The sequence below is a fragment of the Artibeus jamaicensis genome, unplaced genomic scaffold (assembly GCF_021234435.1).
Source record: "Artibeus jamaicensis isolate MK-2021 breed Jamaican fruit bat unplaced genomic scaffold, CSHL_Jam_final contig_603, whole genome shotgun sequence".
Classification (NCBI taxonomy): domain Eukaryota; kingdom Metazoa; phylum Chordata; class Mammalia; order Chiroptera; family Phyllostomidae; genus Artibeus; species Artibeus jamaicensis.
In genome coordinates this window covers 5,813,595-5,828,156 of record NW_026521904.1, presented here as the reverse complement: position 1 = coordinate 5,828,156, position 14,562 = coordinate 5,813,595, and the positions used below count along the sequence as shown (strand labels likewise).

The window sequence follows — 14,562 nt, the reverse complement described above, 5'->3', positions numbered from 1 at the left end:
TCTTGGAATTAAATGTGGAGTTACAATATGATCTACCTAGCAATCCCATGCCTGGGTACTTACCCAAGAGATATAAAAATGTATTCTTATACAAAAACCTATTTGTGTAGTTGTAGAGTGGCTTTATTCATAATCATCCCAAACTGCAAACAACCCAAAGGTTCAAAAGCTGAATGAATAAACAAACTGTAATACACCATCTAATGGAATGAATATACTAAGCATCAAAAAAGAATGAACTATTGCTACTTGCAGCAACATAAAATGCAGAGTTAAGGAAGTCAAACCCAAAGTCAAAAAGGTACTTAATGTATGATTCCACCTTTATGACAATCTGGAAAAGGCAAAATTACAGAGGAGGACCAGGTAAGTGGTTGCCAGGGGTTACGAGAAGGGAGAAGGTTTGACTACAGTGGGGGAGGAAACTGCTTTGTATCTTGGTTAGGGTGGTATGTGGCAGGGAGAACAATGGCCCCAAAACATGTTCACACTCTAGTCCCTGAAATCTGTGAATACGTGAACAATGCAGAATAAAAGGGACTTTGCAGATGGAATTAAAGTTGCGGATCAGCTAACCTTACAATAGGGAGGTTAGCCTGGATTTTTGGGATGGGCTCAATACAACCACGCAGCCCTTAAAAGTGGAAGAAGGAGGCAGAATAGTAGATGAGAGAGACATGCGCGGAAGTAAAGGCAGGAGAAATCTGAAGCATGGGAGGGACCCGACCATTCCTGGCTTTTAAGTTGCACAAAGTGGCTAGGACCTGAGTCTCTAGAAACTGAGAGCAGCCCAGGCCGATGGCGTGGAAATGGGACCTTCAGTCCTATAACCACTCTGAGCTGAATTCTGCCACCAACATGAATGAGCAAAAAATGGATCTCCTCTAGATCCTCCAGGAAAGAACACAGTCCTGCCAACACTACCTTGGCTTTGGCTTTATGAGACTCCAAACAGAGAAACGAGCTGACCTGTCAGACTTCTGACCTATGGATACTGTAGATAATATAATATACTTGTGTTGTTTAAGCCTCAAATGTGTGGTAACTAGCTACAGCACCAACAGAATACTAATACAGCATAACTACATTAACTCTCTGTATTGGTCAAATCCCCTACACACTACACACCAATAAAAAAGGACAGACAGATTTGACTGTGTATAAATGTACAAAGAAAAAACTTCAATGTTCTTGCTTGTGAAGACTATGACCGTTGGACACAAAGAAAAGTTCTAGTTATATTTCTTCGCTTATTCAGCCCTTAATCACTACAATGATAACTTGGGCTTGGAAGCTGGTCTCTGTCCCAGCTCCTGAACTTCGTCACCCATCCACTGCCCAGAACTAGTCTGAGCTCCTGCAGATGGAGGCCACCTCCCACACCACTCACCAGCTCAGCATTGGTGGCTGATGTTTTGCTCTGGCTCTCAAACAGGATAGAACTTATTGTACATGGCCTCAGGCAAAAGCACCCATCTTTAATAAGACCTGCTTTCCCAGGACTTTTTGAACCAGAGAATGAAAGGAAAGCCCTAAACTAAAGAATCTTATAGGGAACCTTACAGGTTCTCTCTAAGAGAACAGGGTACTCTATGAGAGTCTCCATCAGCACAGATGCATCAAAACCAATAGGCAGAGGCCAAGGCAATGGATGACTCACCAGGATTTCTAGCAGACAATGGAAGAGTACTCCGAGAAATGCTGTAAATCCAATACACTTCTCTGTAGACTTCACTCGGGTTCCCTTTGCTGATGACTAGGCCACCCCCACCCTCCGCTTCTAGCTCATCACCAGAGCAATTAGGTTTCCTAATTTTTAACAAAGCTGGATGCAGTTCTCTCCTAGTCTTCCTACAGCATTTTAAATCTAGTACACACTATCTTACCTGGCCTGCTCAAAGGAATAGCACTTCTCTTGAAAATTGTTTCTTAACCACTCCCCACAGTCTACAGCCAACTAAAAGTCCATAAAACAAGTGAAACATACAAAAGTAAAGATGTCTAGACTCAAAGACATCAATAAATATGTATTAAGTGCCTTCTATGGAAAAGGCCCTGGAAAACACAAAGAGATGGAACATGGAAGATCCTTGTCTCTCTGCACATGGCTTACAACAAACACCATTAGACAAATAATCAAAACTAATAATCATCTGAGGCAAAAGATTATGTGATCATATACAAAAATAAATGCTACAGGAGTTCCAAGTGGGGAGAGATAGTGGCTGGGGAGGTCCGGGAAAAGAAAGCTTTGCACAAGAGCTGAAAAAAAAAATGCAAGAATGGTGAAACTGATTCCTCCAAGACAAGCCATTTTCTTAAAAAGAGAAATCTAGAAACCACCTGCAAAATCTCCCCATTAGCATGCATTTCCATAAGATTTGAACAAGACTTCAGAGAGAAAAAAATAATTACCCCCATTTCAAAAACAAAAAGAATTTCTGGGATCCAGAATTTGGACTAACAGTAACTCCACAGAAATTCATTTTTTACTAGCTCTCTGTTGGTGGTGAAGGTTACTGACATTTCTGGATGGTTCCGGGCTTCTTTGGTTACCCCCATGACCTGCACCCCTGCAAGCAAGGAAGGGAGTGCCCATCAGGTGGGGAGGGAGCAGTCTCTCCCTGGAACTAAGCCATGCGGGCTGGTTCCAACTGAACTGACTGGGGAACCATTCTACTCAGTGTGCCAGAACTGCCATTTCCCTTAGTTACACATTATTAATTAGGAGTGGGGAGGGTCCGAGAACATGCCAGCCCAAGTCCCCACACACTTCAGCATTTGGCAGCTTTCTGTTCTGTAGCCACACTCACCAAACGATGTGTATGAAGGAATGTGCATAGCAACTCTGTCTCAATTAGCCCCAAACCGGAAACTCTCCGGATGCCCATCAACAGCTAGTGGACAAATAAACCATGCTCCGTTCCAGCAATGGGATACTGCAGAACAATGAGGATGAACGCCCTGCTGCCACAGGCCACAGTGCGGATGAACTGGACAAGTGTAAAACCAAACAATATGTGCCACAAGAAGGCACAGACTTTGGTTTTATAATGTTTTTTAAAAAATGACCTATGGCCTTAGAAGTCAAAATACTGGTTACCCTGAAGAAGGAGCAATTCATGACAGAAAGGGATGTAAGGGGGGCTTCGGGGGGCCTGAAAACATCTATTTCTTAGTTCAAGGGGTGATTACAAGAGTGTCTACTTATAAAAACTCATCAAGCTGTATAATTATGGTAATGCCTTTCTATAGGAATGCTTTATTGCAATAAAGAAATTTATCTTAAAACTGAAAACTGTGCTATATTAAAGGAGTCTAGTAAGATCAGCAAAAATTTAACTTCACAGTTGAAGAGCTACATGCATATTCTCATACACAATTTTTATTTAAATTATTTATTTTATATGGTGACCACTTTATGGTAAAATTTATGTGATTTGTTTTAACTGATTTGGTCAATAACATATATCTAGATGGGAAATACATACACAGAGTAATGGCATAATATTAAAGAAAGTAAACCCTAGGATTAAGGATCTCTGCCTTATACACAGATCAAAAAGGATGACATTCAGAGTGGAGCAGAAGTAGGTTTACAGTTGTTCATGTGAAAAATACAATAATGAATAAATAACAGAAGAATAAACTCCGTGTTTCATATACTCACAACTGTCAACCTACTTTTGCCCCACCCTGTTTTATCCCACTTTGTTAGTCCTGGTCTGTTGCTGAGAAGAAAGAGGAAAAGGAGGAAGAAGAGGAGAAGATAAAGGAGAAGAAACCTCTGCAGGCTGTTCCTTAAAACGTCTGAGGAAAAAAGAAAAGTAGGGGGACCACCAGAACATGTCCCAGTGCCGCACAATTACTTGTTTTAAGGAACTGTTAACAAGGCGAGGGGCAGGGACTAGATGTATCCAGTAACTCCCACCGGAAGCCTAGACTGTAGGCTGATCCCAGCGGAGAGGTGTAACCCAGACAACTTACCATTTGCCCCCATGCACTCGCCATGAATATATCACTATCCTGTATCTGCCATTAATTACAGAATTTTCCTCCTCATCAATAGTTCAAGCATACATCTCTTCAGCTTAACACTAAGCAGAGAGAAAACATCTCTTTCCGACCCTCATGGGTCAACCCTCAGAATAAAGGACGATCCACACAGCATTTAGAAGTCACAGTATCCTGAAGACTGAAAACGGGGAGGGGAGAAAAGGTCGACAGGGGGAGCTGCCTTCCTAAGGGAGGAAGGCGATGAAGCCCAGATGCCAAGGCCTAAGGTGGGTGGGGGGAGGGAGGTACCCAGCTTACTGGTACATTTAGTACCTGCTAGTCCGCGGGCCCTTCGCTGTGGCACAATCTTGGTGAAGACACTGGGGGCTGCCAGGGCCGGCAAACGTCGGCCTCTGGTTTGAGAAAGGCCTGGCAGACTCTGGCAGAGACCCTCCGTAAAATGTCACCTGTCAATCACTTAACCTAAATACACCAGCCACTCCGGGGAATGGGAGGGAGGGGGTTACTCCGAGCATGCTCAGTGATCGGGATGACATCACTTAATCAATGCTGGGGACGGGAAGGCTGCATCAGCAGCCTCCAGCGGACTGCCAGGAACCTGTCGGCGGGATCGGGAGGTTCCCATTAACTCGGTCCCTCCCCATGCTGCCCGCTTGCATACAAAGAGGGCACCATTCGCTACACACGCTGGGGACAGCGGAGGGGGGGAGGGGCGGAGGTCAAGGCTGAGTTATTTCAGTTGATATATTCCTTTAAGAACTAAAAACTCATGGTATTTTCTCCTCCACCAGCAGCCCCAGCTGCGAGGTTGGGGAGGGGGAAGGTGAGAAGATAGATGAAGAAGGAGGGGGACCCTAGCCACACAAAAGTAACTTCTGCTCTTTGCACAGTGGGCCTATTGGGCTGCGCTTGGGGACCTCCAGGAGCACAGATTTGGGCACACGGCCTCCTCTCCACTTAGTACAAAACATAGCGAAGGTCTGCGGACACCAGGTTGGGGAACCCCCCCATTCTGGAAGGGTCAGACTCGGGCTCCACGTCCGACGCAATCTGGGGCTGAGAAGAAGCCGGAGGGACACCAGGCCTCCCGGGGACACCTAGGCCACCAGCGTTCCCTGCATCCCCCGCCTTCAGCGCGCAAAGCAAGGTGAAACGCCGGGGGCAGCCGCATCCAGATGGCCGTAGTAGACAAGGCTAGGATTTTTCCAGTACCTTTTAATTCTCCTTTTGCTAAGATCGTGAGGAAAGGCAGTGTTCAATAAATCGAATTGATCCCTGGAATCATTTGTGGGTTTGCAGAGCTCACACTTTAAAAGGGGAGCCTGGGCACCCCGACTCGAGGGTAACCTGAACACACTACCCACGCGGCATGAAGAGGGCGGGGAACAAAAGGCCCACCCGGACCCCCACCCCCGAACAATGGCGCCGTGGAACCCTTCCTCGCCCCCCACCCCCACCCCCACCCCCACCACCTGGGGCCCATGTGGCCCCTCCACTCGCCAGGGAGGAAACTATGATGCGTTGGCAGCGGGTCTCTGGTCAAGTCCACCCGAGAAAGCAGCCTCGCAGGGATGTCCGAAGGGGCGGCCCGGGCATTTCCGCTCGGTCTAGGGCGTCGGGGTGCGAGTAGAGGGGAGGCCGGTGCCCTGGACACTTACCCCGATTACCACGGTATCATCGCCTTTGAATTTGGGGATGAATTTGTCCCCGCGGAGGATCTCCGCTTCGTTGAGGGGCCGGAACCGGCACATCACTTTGATGCTGCATTCAGCTGGATCCGCCATCTCGGCCGGCGGCGGGGAGGGGGCGCCGGCAGGGGCTGGGGGCCGGGGCTCGGCACCACCGGAACGGAGGCCGCGAACGCACCGCCGGCAGCGAGGCCGCCTCCCGCAGCCTCCGGGAAGCTTCTCAGCAGGTCATCGCGAATTCGGAGGATGGGCAGCTCCGGCAGCTCGGAGACCGGGTAGGTGGGCAGTCTATCAGCCTGCGGCCCACCGGCTGCAGATCTACCTTCCCCGGCCCCGCCCTGGCCCTGCGCTGCGCCCAGACCCACTGCCGGCGACCACGCGGCCGGAGCAGGGACGCGCAGGGACCGAGCCTCGCCCGGCTCAGACCTCCCGGGCTCCTGCGCGCTCAGCCATCCTGCATCAGCACCAGCTCGCTCCCCGGCCCGCCCCTCGGCCCCACGCTCCCGCCCTCCCCTGGCCGCCTGGGCAATAACGTCACTGCAGAAATCCTCCCGGGCTGCGAAGGGGAGCATCCTGGGACTTGTAGTCCCTCCACCTGCAGGTGGAAGGACAAGGATGCTTGGAGTTGGCTTTCTGAGACAGCACTGGTGCTTTCAGGGGCCTGCAGATCCGGTCTGTTTGCTGAAGTCAAGAACAGGATGGAGTTCATATCAGATACTCCCGGTTAAAATCTCTGTAAATAACCAGGCCTATATTATCTCTACATCTCAACTGAACAGTTACGGAGCATTTTCTCTAGGGACCTGCTTGGGAACTCAGGCATGTGCCCCGACCAGGAATCCAACCTAGCGACCTTTTTGCTTTAAGGGATGACGCGCAATCAACCGAGCCACATTAGCCAGGGCTCATAGCACAGGTCAGGGATTCCTTTAACATCTGATGAAGTTAGGTACCTATTCAAACTGTAGAAAACAAAGGCAACCTCATACACAGCCACAGATTTGTTTTTCATACTATTTAATTGGGTTTAGGAACAACTTGAAGCCTGCCAATGATTCCCAGGTTAAGAACCTCTTAATAACTTAGTTATAGTACAGTTCACAGAACCTCTGCCTAATACCTTCCAGAATCCTGTAATATGTACGGAATATATACAGGATCCAGTCCCCAATCCTTCACAAAATACACCCAGGTGCACAAACAGGTTTCTTCCTACTTACTAGCCTCGTATCTTGCCACTTCTTGTCTAGATGTTTACACACTGACCAAATCCCAAACTCCTTGTGGCTCCCTCCATTCACTCTTATTCTGCTTGTTTCTGCTATCTTGTTTAAGCCATTTGGTCTCCTGGAGTCACCCATTCATGCCTCTTACTAAGTATTAGGGCTCTTACGATGGAAAGTGATAGAAATCCAACTGTAGTGACTGGGCAAAAGGAATATTTATCAGAAGAATATAGATTTATCTTGCTTATTCAAGAAATGATTAAACAGCCAGGCCAGAGTATGGGCAGGCTACCGAGACTCACTCTCTCTCTCTCTGCCCCTCTAGTCCCTGTTCTCTTCATGTTGGCCTCACTCATTCTCACTCTGGATCATCCTTCCAATGTCAGGAAGACCACCTGCCAACAACCTCTGGGTTTCATTCTTCAGTTTCTACCACTAGATAAGGATAGATACTGTTTCAGAGTTTTAGTCTGAAAAATCCTAGGGAAAGTCTTTAATTGGCCTGAGCTTGGGTTGGTGTCTCCTGCTGGACCACTCACCCATTGGCAGGGACTCTGTAAGATCACGGAGGAATCCCGTGTTTGGAAGGTTCCCAAAGAAGCAGACATCGTTCCCTCTGGTAATCTCCATCAGTGAAGTTTCTGCACCACACAGTCTTATGTCACTGGTGCTTGGTGGAATTAATCACAGCATAAGTTGCAAAAAGGGCCTCCTGCCCCACCAGCTACTGGCTGAGGCCCACGTGGCTACAGCAGCAGCAGCAGCAGCAGCAGCAGCAGCAGCACACTGCAGGCGGACCAGAATCCTGGACATGCAGGTGGTGACCAGAGCAGCGAGAGTAGAGGCACGGCAGGGCTGACAGGGAGTTTAGGAACAAAACCACTGAGGAGAGGAGCTATTAGAGGAGGGTGACCCTGACAGGGAGAGGAAAGGCTAAATTCTGCTGTTTTACAAGGAAGATCCGCATGAATCACCCCAACCTTTCTGCTCAGTACTTTGCTTCTCAAACCTTCACTCCTTGCCATTCGCCAAGTGTTGGAAATATTGTATCAATTCTTGTTACAGAACAAGAGTTCCAAGGGCAGGGAGCAATATTTGGCCCACCTAAGGATGCCAAAAACTGCTACACAACAGGGGCCCTTCCTGAGGACAGAATACTAATATCTACTGGGCTCTTCTGTCCGCTGCCAATTGGAAAGACATCTCTCAATGCCAGAGATTTGTGAAAAGGAAACGAAATGTTTATTTAATGCTATTTAGGCTTAATGCCTCTACTAAAATATCAAAGCCCTTTAGGGTATACAACCTACACCCTCACAGCACTCCCTTCTCCCACTGTCCCAACTCCGGGTACCGTAATTCAGGAAAAGAGCACGCGTCTGTGTTGCAGGCCGCTGGCACCGTCAGCTGTGTCAGTACAGGATCTCGAGTTAATCCAAAGTACTGTGGTACCCTCTCATGGTCCACTGGCAAGAGTCCTTTGTACCCAGTTCCAGTCAAAGTCTCTCCTGCTTTCCAGGCCACGCAGCCAAAGGGGGCACCCCAAAGCCGCGTGGGCCTCTTCTACCAAAGCTGCAGGGGTTCTCACTCCACCAAAATCATGTGGCTTTCTTCTTCACCTGGCTGCAGGGATCTCCATTCTGGCAAAGGTGCGTGGTTTTCCCTTTCACCTGGGAAAGAGGGGGTCTGCACTCTGCCAAAACCACATGGCTCCTTCTTTCACCTCACCACGAGGGGGTCCTCACTCTGCTGAAACCGCGTGGCTCTCTTTTACATGACTGCAGGGGTCCTCACTCTGCCCCAAACCACGTTGCTCTCTCCTCAATGGCTGCCACGTCTGGGTTACTCCCTTCTCGCTGGCCAAAACTTGGCCACAGCTATTTAACATATCTATAAAACCAGTTAAATGTGATAGCTATGTTAAATAATCATTCCAGAGGTTAGCTGCAAAACTGTTGCTATGCAAAACAGCCCTCAATGTCCCTGGCTCTATTTGTCTCTTCCAGGGGAGGGTGAGGACATCTTATATGTCTCTCCAACATTCCTGTACACTTTGAACTCTGGACACCATTCCAAATCTTTCTTTTTGCCCCCCCTTGGCTCCACCCTGTATCACTACAGGCCCAGTGGATTCCTCTCACCTGTCTCCCTCTGTAAGTCCCCGCTGTCCCTCCAGAGTCTGTAAGGCTTTCTGTAAAACCACCTGATACAGGGCCTCCACTGGGCGATGAAACAGTCCTAGAACTAGGTAGCGTGACGGTTGCACAACACTGTGAATGCACTTAATGCCACTGACTTGCGCACTTTAAGGTGGTTAAAATCGTAAGGTGTGTGTTATATGTATTTTACTACAATAAAGAAATAGAATTTCTTCTATTACATGTTCATTGTTCATTGTGTTCACTGTTCATTGCATCGTTATTTACTGAGGCCCAGATGGAAACAACCTAAATGTTCATTGACCAATGAGTGGATAAATAAAATGTATATATAAAATACACTCATAGATATGTAAGTGATAATATTCATATCTATGAGTATTATCCGGCCATAAAAAAGAATGAAATCCTATCATTCACAACATGGATGGACCCTAAGGGCATTATGCGAAGTGCAATAAGTCAAACAGAGAAAGACATATACCATATGATCTCACATATGTAAAACCTAAAAAATACAAACCAAACTTACAGATACAGAGAACATAGTGGTATTGGGCAGAGGCAGAGGTGGGGTGAAGACAAAAGTGGGTAAAGGTGGTTAAAAGGTAAAAACTTCCAGTTATAGGGAAAAGGGCCATGAGGATGCAGTGCACAGCATGGTGACTGCGTCGATAATACTGTACTGTACCTATGAGAGCAGCAAAGAGAGATCTCGAAAGTTCCGTCAGAAGGAGAAACCCTGTGCCACTCGTGCTGACGGGTGGTGACAGGCCTTCTCACGGTCACCCTTTCACATCAAATCTCTATGTTGCACACCTGCACTAACACAAGGCTGTATGTCAATTATGTCTCAATTTTTTAAATAAATAACATTGAAAAAAAGAGAAACTGAATCCTAAGGAGAACACCTTCCTGTGCAGCTCTGGTTCATGGGGCTGCCTGCCTCCCCAGGCCCCAGTGCCCGGGACCCGGTGCCGGAGTGCCAGCGGCCTTGCAGCGACATCCCCGTTGCTGTTGGCGCTGCTCTCCGGTCTGTCATCCCATGTCGCGGGGCTCTTCTTCCTGTTAAGTGCTTTGTGTGTGTGTCTTGCTCCTGTGGGGATCAGTGTGGGGACAACTTTCGCAAGTCTTCCCAAGTGTCACAGATGAGAATGAACATGGCGAGACATGACGTGATCTGCTTGGGGAGGAGAAGTGGGCAGCGGCCAGTTTCTTCAAGGAGAAAAAGGCCCCAAGCTTCCTGCTCCAGGGCTTTTATTGGGTTGTAATGCATGGGAATACAGGCTGGCAGGGTTCAAACACTACATAACATTTCGAAGAAATCTGAGGGCTTAGTCTGAGTCAGAGTCTGTCAGGAAGAGAGTTTTAGGGTTTCTTGCTCAAACCCTTAACATATGAATGAAAGCACTTTTAAAAGTAGAGCAGATTTCACAGGTTTATCAGGAATTCTTTGTGATGCCAGATTGTCACCCCCCAACCCCCACACATTCTAGCAAGCCAAGGAGCTATACCTGTCCCCATCAGGTTTTCAGTGCTTCTCCCAGAGAACATGGGGACTTGACCTATGTCAAAGCCCGGGTAGGGGGGGTGAGAATCCATTGCTCTTTGTTGCAGCTCCCCCCACCCCAGGCCTTCCATGAAGGTCTCCCAAGTGATCAAGTCTAGCTTAGGTTGCCCCCCGCTGTGAGGGGTCTTACCCATCATTGACTTCCAACCAAGCTCTGGGGGCAGGGAGAGGAACTGAGGCAGTGTTTGCTACCAGAGACAAGCTTTGTCTCCTGCGGCTGGCAGTCCAAAGGTCGTCTATCGCCCTTAGCCACAAGGGGTCGAGATACAATTCCTAAAATCAGGCAGAGCGGTCTACAACAGGTCAGGTACTATCTACACGGTTGATAAATATTTTCTGAATGATCGATCGTGTCCGTGATGATCACAGTAGTGGCAAGGACAAATCAATGAATAAATGAACCTGAAAATAATGACATCACATTGTCGATGGAGCCCTGGGCTCAGAATCCTACATATTTCATTCCAGCTCTGCTGCTAACGAGTGCCATGACTTTGGAAAATGTATTTGACTTTTCTGAATTATTTTTTTTACCCCATCTGGTGAAATGGTGCTAAAAATATTACCTATTCTGGATAAGTGAGAGTTGGAAGAGAAATATGTGAGAAAATACTATGGAAATGTCTAGGAGAAACTGTGAAAAGACTGAGGGAATCACCCCCTCCTAAGAAAGCATGAGAAAAAGAATTAATATAGGGTTAATTATTCTAAAGCCTGGTATAATGACAGACACAAAGTAGCACTCAATATATCTTTCATGCATTTCTATATCATTCATTAACTCATTCAACACTGGATTTTTAGTCCCCAGCATGAATCTCCCACCCACAGTCCGCATGAAAGGAATCCTTTGCTTGAGGTCATGACCCAGTCCCGCTGCCCTGAACTGTGCTCCTGGTTAAATGAACAGGGGTGGCAGTCTCTGTGGGGACAGTGACTGCTGGGCTCCTTCCTAACCTCACAAAGTCTTTCCGAGCAGAAATTGACAGTCCTCTGAGGGCAGTAGTGAACTGAGGAGTTTCCACCCCGTCTAGCACAGGGTAAGGGCCTCAAACAGACTCGGAGTTTCCCAGCCACAGCGGCTTCAGATGCACCAGTGACTGACACCTGCGTGGCCCCTACGGCACAGCAGAGAGGGCAGAGGAAGTGGAGAATGATCTGGTCCATTCAGGCAACAATGAACAGTCTCACTTAGACTTGCTTGGGCCTGATAGAAATCAAGGCCAGAGCGCGTGAATCACCCCTACTCCCATTTTCTCTCCTGAGTGATCAGAATCATTTTCTGAACACTCTGCTTCTCTCTCTTCAGCCCACTCCTGGCGAGCGTTTCTGTCACAGTCTCTACTGCCAGTTAAAAGTGTAAATTGATGCAATTATCTGGATTGTTCAAGGAAAAAAGCCTTAGAAATTCTTCTGCCTGAGTGATCTAGGTAATTGCTCCAATTTTCGCATCAGCTCCTGTCTTCGGCAGTCGCTGGGATAGCCATTTAACTCCAACGCCGGGGTCTGCAGGGCCCGTGTGGGTTTAATCACTCCTGATTGCCCAGACCAGCTCCATTTCTACACGTACCAAAAATAACTGGCTCTCGTGAAGATTAAAAACCAAACGAACAGAGGAAATGTTTTTAAAGATGCTGAAAAATCCCTTTAAAACTTGCAAAAATAATCTATTGCCGTGGAGTAGAAAATCTGGATGTTCTTTAAAATGTATCTCCTCGGTTCAATATGTCCAGATAACCCAGCTCAGCAGGGAAAAGGCAAAGACCATTGTCCCCTGTACGATGACATGAGCTGAGCTGACGGAGAGAGCCCTTTCTGCTCTGGGAGAGCTCGCCCACGCACCGAGATCCATTTGATTAGATTAGACCTTGAGTAGTAATGCAGAAAAATGTTCAGGCTCTAGACGATAAGACTGAGAACCACTGAGTCTGAGGAGGGAGGCAGTTGGGGGGGGGGCGATGGTGAAAAAAACAAACTCTTTGTCCTGGGGGTGGGGAGGGGGCACCTGTCAATGAGCACTGGCAATCTCGGGGTAGCATGAGTGCACCAGGCACCAGGCCTGGGTGGGACCAGGAGGGGATGGGTACAAAGCCCCCCTGCCCTTCTCAGGACTGGCTCATCACAAGCCCAGTGTGACCTGAATGCTGGCAATTCCCTCATCTTCCAGCAACTGTGTGTCTAAGTCCACTCAGGCCCCATTAGGAGACAGAATTCAACACTGGTAAAAATCATCATCATCATTATCTACTCCCAGGTAAATTATTAAGTCATGCAAACTTTGCCAAAACTGTACCAGGAATCACAGTGGGCTACTTAAATATCATGTCTTGAAATAGACTTCCTGTCTTCAAAGTCCCATATCCATCATGCAGCCATGGAGGGTCCTCTTCTCCCCGATACCCCATATTCTCCTCTCTCTGGGTCCCGACTTCCCCTGTACTCGCCCTGCCTGTTGCAGAACCAATTGTTGGTGCCCCAGCCCTGTCCCAGGGCCACAGCCCCAGACTCATCACTGTGCTCAGCAAACACAGGGGTCTCCTCTAGTAAGCAGCTCCATCCTCCCAGACATGATGAGAAGGTAGGATAAATAGAAACATGTTTTCTATTACCCACACAGAGAAACAGAGCTGCATCTTCAGCAAATCAATTTCTTATAAATACATTAAATAAAGACACCGAGACTTCCAAGGTTGATGTGCTTTCCTATAGAGATTCCCCTTTACTTTTCTTTTTTTTTTTTTAATTTTATGTGTTTATCTTTAGAGAGGAAGGGAAGGCAAGAAGGAGAGAAACATCAATGTATGGTTGCCTCTCGTGAGTCCCCCACTGGGAACTGGCCCACAACCCAGGCATGTGCCCTGACTGGGAATCGAACCACGATTGTTTGGTTCGCAGGCCCGCGCTCAATCCACTGAGCCGCACCAGCCAGGGCTCCCCTTTACTTTTCAAAGCAGTAAATGAAGTGAGGTTTTCTGCAACAGAGGCTGAAAAAAAGCACCCAAAGACCAGGATCCTTATTTTCAACAACTGTGTTCGTCATCAATTGCTGCGTAACAAATTACCCCAACACCTAGTGGCTTAAAACAACACTTGCTACTTTCCCGTGGGTCAGGAATCCAGGCACTGCTTAGCTGGACCACAGCACAGGCTCTCTCATGCAGCCAGCGCTGCCGCTGTCTCAGGGCTCCTCTGTGGGGGACCCGCTTTCCAGCTCACCCATGTAGCTGTTGGCAGGGTTCCCTTTCTCACTGGTTGATGGCGAGAGGCTAGCCGAAGCTCCCTGTCACATGAGCCTCATAAGAGCCATAGGCATCATTAGAACAAAAGAGACAGAAAACACAGTCTTTTCTAGCTTCAGCTCATCCAATCCATTTTGCCATGCTCCATTGGTTAGAAGCAAGTTGCTAAGTCTGGCACACATTCAAAAGGACGGGATTGCATTTGGGTATAAATATCAGGAGGCAAGGATCACTGGGGGCCATCTTAGAAAGCTGTTGGTCACAACAACCAGCAAATGTACAATCGCCATTTACTAATCACTTACTCTGAAATGGGGCAAGGAGTAGAGTCCAGGAGGACAACTTTGGAAACAGACCCTCCTCTCAAAGAGCTTCTCTCTCACTGGAAGATAAGATAAACAGAATTTATAAGACAAATAACAGCCATGCTAAGGAAAAAAATAAGACAGCAATCATCAAAGGAAAGAAAAGTGACATTAAACTTCACAAAAATAATCTATACATCAAAAATCATGCACAATAAAATGAAACAATCAGCCAAGGTTTTGGTATCCCATACAGCAGAGTAGATATCTTTTTTTTTAAGATTTTATTTATTTATCTTTAGAGGGGAAGGGAAGGAGAGAGGGAGAGAAATATCAATGTATGGTTGCCTCTCGTGTG

The 14,562-nt window shown here is 47.5% G+C and overlaps 1 protein-coding gene across 1 annotated transcript in view; it reads right to left on the bottom strand.

Moving 5' to 3' along the window:
• The window catches only part of KIF5C (kinesin family member 5C), a 150,073-nt gene extending 143,896 nt beyond the window's left edge, over positions 1-6,177 (bottom strand). The window contains exon 1 of the mRNA XM_053670705.1: positions 5,676-6,177. Within this exon, the coding sequence (XP_053526680.1) occupies positions 5,676-5,801 (126 nt within the window). The 5' untranslated portion in view covers positions 5,802-6,177. The remainder of the gene's footprint in view (positions 1-5,675) is intronic.
• Positions 6,178-14,562: the final 8,385 nt, after the last annotated feature.